The sequence below is a fragment of the Lupinus angustifolius genome, chromosome LG05 (assembly GCF_001865875.1).
Source record: "Lupinus angustifolius cultivar Tanjil chromosome LG05, LupAngTanjil_v1.0, whole genome shotgun sequence".
In the NCBI taxonomy this organism is placed as follows: domain Eukaryota; kingdom Viridiplantae; phylum Streptophyta; class Magnoliopsida; order Fabales; family Fabaceae; genus Lupinus; species Lupinus angustifolius.
In genome coordinates, this window is record NC_032013.1 from 7883932 (window position 1) to 7890586 (window position 6655).

General features: G+C 33.0%; 1 protein-coding gene and 1 long non-coding RNA gene across 2 annotated transcripts; one reads left to right on the forward strand and one right to left on the reverse strand.

The window, feature by feature from the left end:
• LOC109347624 (2-alkenal reductase (NADP(+)-dependent)) lies at nt 697-5458 on the reverse strand. Its single transcript, XM_019587562.1, has 5 exons — nt 5059-5458; nt 3946-4126; nt 2100-2266; nt 1925-2007; nt 697-1400 (listed from the first exon to the last, which is right to left on the reverse strand). Exons 1-5 carry the CDS (start codon nt 5290-5292, stop codon nt 1022-1024), a joined length of 1044 nt encoding a protein of 347 aa, XP_019443107.1. The 5' UTR covers nt 5293-5458; the 3' UTR covers nt 697-1021.
• On the forward strand, nt 1408-1862 carry LOC109347625. Its single transcript, XR_002107626.1, has 2 exons — nt 1408-1550; nt 1731-1862. It is a non-coding gene; the product is annotated as an uncharacterized LOC109347625 (long non-coding RNA).

Below are 6655 nucleotides of genomic sequence, written 5' to 3' on the forward strand. Positions count from 1 at the left end.
TTTATAAATAAAGTATATATCATATCATAAGTTGAGGTGTCAACCATATATTGACTAGATCTTAGATAGAACTTTGTCCTCTTTCATGGAGAAGTCATACTGGTATATAGACCTTTTCCCTTTAATTTATTAGAGCATAACATTTTTTCATTTCGGAGAGTAACTCAATTTACACTTAATTTAAGTTATACTGGTTACATTTGATTTCAATCATTCATTTTCTTAAATTTAATGGACCAAATGAGTGAAACTTAAAAATTATTTAAGATTTCTCTTTTTCTCTCTCATCATTTGTTTCACTCACTCATTTGGTCTTGGTCTGTTAGATTTAAGAAAATGAATGATTGAGACAGAATGTAACTAGTGTTACTTAACTTGGGTGTAAACAGATCCCTCTTTATATATATATATATATATATATATGTGTGAAGTACATAGTTGAAGAAAAAGTTCAGAATTGTAAATATTATAATTTATTGGTATAAAGTAATATTGATTACTTCATAACCTTTTTGTATATGATTTCAATATTTTTGAAAATAATATATTAACCAGTGGACCAGGAGTGTTCCCTTGCATGTTTATCAAAACTCAACTATGGAACATCGTAAACTTGAATGTATCCAAACAATATCCATTTAATACTTTTTATGTGAAAATATTTAAACATATATAAATGACTTCAATGAAAATTTGTGAACAAAAAATTCCACTACAACATTTTCATGAGCTATATCCAAATAAACACTTTTTTCTTCAACATAATTTAGGCATATTACAAAAAGTTAACATTCTTTTCATAAGAAAACAAAGATAAAATGAAAAAGTAAAGCCATGCTGGTCATGTTCGTCAGAAAGATTTCCATGGGATTATGTTTACAACCGTGTAAGCTACCTTAGGAATAGGAGGTCACTAATTCAAATCAAGGAGTCCTTTTCCTTGGATGCTATCTTCTGATTTCATCAAGTGAGAGTCTCATATATCAGGTCACCTTATTGTAGCCTTCTACTAGGAAAGCGATCATTCACGAGCAACACAAATGATTTGCTTACCAATGTTCTTGCCATAAAAAAGCCCAGTGAAAGCAGCTGGAGCACTTTCCAAGCCTTCATTCATGTCTTCAATATACAAAATCTTTCCTTGCTTGTAGTTACTTGCAACATGTTCCAAAAATTGAGGGTATAAGTGCAAGTAATCACTTTGCAAAAAGCCCTGCATTTTGATGCGCCTTGTGATGAGGTTGAGTAAGTTATGAATCCCTTTAGGAGAAGATAGGTTTTGTTGAGACACCATCCCACAAACAGCAATCCTCCCATGAATGTTCATGTTAAGGAGTGCAGCATCAAGCATGTCCCCACCCACATTATCGAAGTAGATGTCAATACCTTGTGGGAAATACCTGCCATTGAGACATGAAAAAATGATGTCATAAGGTAAGTTTTTAGTACACTTTTTAAAACAGGACATAGGGAATTTCAGTGTATTTTATAAATAAACAGAAAAACATACAAAAATTAGAAAGGAAAACATTTTGGTTTCACTAAAAGAGGTGGAACGCCAACAAGGCGCTGGTCTAATGTTGTAAGGTCTTGCCAGATCCCCAGAAAGACCAAAGGTCAAGGTTCGGTTCATGTCAGCGATACTTGTTGGAGGGACAACAATACACCCCAAAATGGATTAGTTCCTTACCCATAGGGTGGGAATACTCTTGGTAGTACAAAAAAAAGAGGTGGAACCAAGGAGAAAGAACAGAAAACATGTAATTTCATCATGTTTTGTCACCAAACACTATCTAAGTTTCAATGGTGGATGTCATGAAGGATAACAAGTGAGAAATTAATTCTCAAACAATATTCTTGAAGAAAAAATCATTTCACTTTCAATAGACTTAGTAATTCAAGGTTATATCAGGTTGTGACATACCTTTTTAGAGCTGCATCCAAGTCCGATTCTTCCTTGTAGTTAAAAGCTTCATCAAATCCAAGCTTATTCTTTAGAATTTCAACCTAACATGACAGATTTAATAAGCATCCACGTCTGTCTATAACACAAAATAATATTTTTGTCCATAACACAATAAATAATTAGTGGAACTAACCTTTTCCTTTGAGCCAGCACTTCCAACCACATAGCAGCCATGCAATTTAGCAAGTTGGCCTACAAGCTGACCTACAGCACCTGATGCTGCTGATACAAAAACATATTCTCCTTTGCATGGGGAGCAGACCTCATAAAATCCTGCATAAGCGGTAAAACCTGGCATTCCTGTAAAATTGAAAGGTATGTGATAGGTTAATTATTTACGGAAGTTTGTCAAATGGATCACAAGTATAAGAGTAGAAATGGATTCCACTCCAATATGTAAATCTGAAAGGAAAGACAAAAAACATACGTCCATCCTGATATTCAAAACAGCTTTGCCATAAAATAGATAATTTTCACACATAAGGAAATTCGACTCACTTGTATTCTTTAGTAGAAATTACAAAAAGAAACGGATAGAACCTCCCTCTTCGAGTCAAGAAGAAAGACTTCATTAAATGATCACATTGCCTCCAATGGCTTATTTATACTCTTCTCTCACGAACTAACTATCATTGTAACTATTCTAACTAACTCTATTCATATCAATACCTTTCCGTCAAGGTTGATACAAAAACAACAGAAGTGAATAAGAAGCCATATCTACTTTAAAAAGACCGTGCAACCATCAAATCAGGTGAACTACTCTACATCGCTAAGTGCTTGTGCGCCACAATTAGGTCAACCTCAATAAAGCACAACAGCCTTCTAGCTTCGGTGGCTCAGTCAAATGTAAACCAAAAGTTGGTGTCCCTAGAAGCCTTTGGGTCCAATTATTTGCACAACAAATTCCATTGGAACGCTTAACTACAGGCCAGATTCTGTTACTACTCTGGCTTTCTCAGCGGCAGTACTTGTATCAAGTGCAATGTGAACCAATTTACATATTTCCTCTAAGTCTGACTTCTTAGAAACAACCTCCTTTCTTCTACTAGCTTCCTTGTTGCAACAGTATGATCAAAATGTGCTTAGTGTTAGCAGTCTCATCAACCATTTTCCCAAACTTCTGAACATTCCCTCTCGAATTCCAACCAATACGATCCTTTCCCACTTCACCCTACCCGAAGCATTTCCATATTTGCTACACCTTATACACGGTTTCTCACAATTTCCAATCACCATTAAGGAATAACTGTTGAAAACATCTTCGTTCAGCAAATGCAATAGGGATTAGGGAAATTCCAAAAATAAGTAAAGTGTATTCAAGACCTTTAACTTGGTATATTTGGATAGTATCCAAGAAATTCCAACGGAGGTGTGAGATCACCATTGCTCTCTTGAACAAACAAGAGGGTTTCGATTGACTCTCAATGAAAGCACCAATTGATAAAACCCCTCTTCGACTCACGTAGAAAGACTCCCATATGCATTTAATGATCTGAATAATTTCAGTAACTGGTTACCTTCACTCCAATGTCTTATTTATACCCTTGACTGACTAATTGTCATTGTTACAATTCTAACTGACTCTATTTTGTATCAGAAACCCTTAACACTTTGAAGCTTGAACAACATAAAATCTGAACATAGAGAAAGGAACTCAATAGTCAATACTGCTGATCACCACCAAATCAAAAACCCACTGTTTGGAAAACGGCTCGAAGCATAGATTGAACCAAACTAGCATTGAGTTAGTCTTTTCGTCAAGGTCCTAACTTATCCTACTGAAATATTTATTTCTGAAGTATAGTTGTGAAACTTGATTCAAAAAAAGTAATCACAAACAGAGAGAAACAAATGCTAAAGAGTAACAAATTACAAATCTAAAGTGATAAAAGAGAAAAAAAATTAATGCTAAATGATAACAAATTATGACGTTATAATATTTTAAGCACAAGAGAACTAGTTAGGATGGGGCATACCAAGAAGACCGATGTGGAAGGAAAGTGGAATATCATCATCTGGCTGAATTTTTCTCAGCTGCTCAGTTTTTTTAATCAAGCTATACTGTTCCCAGCCAGTAAAACCAGAAATGAAATCACCAGGCTTGAAATTTGGGTGATCGGAATCTATAACTTTCGATACACCAAATCCTTCTAAGACCTTCCTTCATCAATATAGGCACATGCGTGACTTACTATATCATAAATTAATCTTCTTTATTTTAACGTATATAATTTCAGAAGAGGAATATTATGGCAACAAATTTATTATAGCATTCAGACATGTCAAAGTTTGAATTTTATAAACAAAACAGGGAAACAGATAGACAAATTGAACAATTTTATTTTTGTTGAACATTTTGGTTCCACTAGAAAGAATGGAACCAAAGCACAATTTGTAGCCAAGCATAAGCTTAGTAAAACCTTTACTTTTTGTCTAAAAAGTACTACTAATTACTAACATTCTCAATTAGAGGGTGAGTTTGGCTGTGCTGGAGATCTCCTGTCCCCATTGGTGTTCTCAATTGTATCTCAAACCAATCAAAATGCATTATTTAATTTGAAAAAAAAAAGTTATAAAAACATAAATAAATATTTTTTATTATTTTGTGGAATACTATCCGATAGGGACACGGGACAGCAACGTTTTGGGACAGAGGATCTCAGTCCGTTTGGCGTAATAAGGCTATTACTTAGTGACCATGTAGTTATAGGTTCAAATCCCGGAAACAACCTTTCTACTTGTGGGACAAGACTGCATACATCTATCATCTCCAAACCCCACTAAGTAGGAGTCTTGTGCATTTGGCAGCCTTTTTTTTTATTGAAACTCTCAATTCAGAAGTCTTTGCAATGACATCGCGACTGCAATTGCCGCTACATCAACCATATTTTCACATAACAATTGCAGTAAACATAAGTGCAATTTAAAACATTATTCTTGAATATAAAAAAATGTCTATCTTATTACTTAAAGAACTTAAAATATTTCTTATCTTATTTTTCTGTAAAAATATTGAACAAATTGCTAATTTATTACAATCATGTATAAAACTATAAATTATCTTAGACCTTGGGTATAAAGTTAGTTACCTGAGCAGGAACAAAAGGTGCAATATAAGAACCATGAAAATCACGCATCCGACCACGCATATAAGGATCGCAAGAAAGATAGAAATTCTTGACTAGAATGGCTTCTGATCCTTTGTGTGGAAGTTTCAGTTCAGTTTTGGTTACCTTGATTTCCAAATCTGACTCTTTAGGGACTCCATCTATGTAACCTTTAAATATAACCTGTTTGTTGTTTTCTACTTCTCCCATTATCATACACTAATGATGTTAAATGTTACAAACAATTGAAGCACTTAGCAGCTCAAGTGAAAATTTAAGCATGTGGCTCAAACTGGGAAGAAAGTAGAATGGTTTGTATTTAGCGACCTACTCTTGCTGTTGAACTTGGATCTAAAACCCACCCTGGACCAGTGGGGCAAATTTAATGGCCGACATGACTAGCTACTAATTCATTATCTTAACATATGGGGATGAGATGTCCTCATTCATATTCTACTTGATGTACTAAGATAATGTGAAAGTTTCATTCATTTAAAAAGAAAATTTATAAAAACAGAAATGAATATTTTAACATTATTTTATGAACTTTGATTGATGTGAGAAATTATGGAAGGTGATCATTGTCATATGAAAAAATTGACAAGGCTTGTATATTCAAAATAAAGTCAATTTTGATTTTAATCCCCTATTTTTTCTTAATTTATTTATGCTTTAATTGATTGCATTGATTTTAATATCAGTAAATTGTATGTAAACACATAATTAATGGTGTATGCCACATCCTTACCTTAGATTGAAAACCCAAATTTTGGAATAGGTGAGGATCAAAACCCAAAAAATAAATAATGGATCCAACCAAAGGTCAAAAATGGTTTTAGTAGTTCACATCAGCAATTAATTTTAGTTTAACACATGTTACATATGTTTGATACTAAAACTAAAATTGTAAATAGAGTGTATATGGATTGCTTGAAGTCTAGGCGATTAGTTAGTTAGAGTAATAGCTTCCTTGTTAATAGTATATCTATACTGCTTTTAGTTTAAGTGATTAGTTAGTTAGATTATTACCTATCTTACCTTCTATAAATAAAGTGTTCCTATTATAATCAATATTATGAAATCCGTCCTGACGTCAAACTAAAAGAGATTCCATATTAAGTTTAAATCCTTAAATTGTACATTAAATTAGGTAATTTTATATATAATTTATCATTTTTATCTATAAATGTATAGTTATATATAAATAAAAAAATTTATATATTTAATAATTATGTATAATTATATTGAGATAACATATTTCTATCTTTTTTTGAACTAGAGTAAAACAAAACATTATAGTAGTGTCCTATTTTTTTTTTTAAATTTTAAGTGAATCATTGGATCCACTTTCCAGATTATTCTAGTTCAACCAGGTTTAACATGGTCAGACTAGAATTTCTCTGGTTTAAAGTGGTCTAACCCCTCATTCAGTTAAGACTATAAACTAGAGTTATTTTCAAGTCTGGTCAGCGATCGAACCAGTCGGACCGCCCGGTCCGGTCAGGTTATCATAACACTATTTGTAATAGCAATAATGATTTTAACTCCATAATAAAATTAAGAGAGCAATTATGCCCTC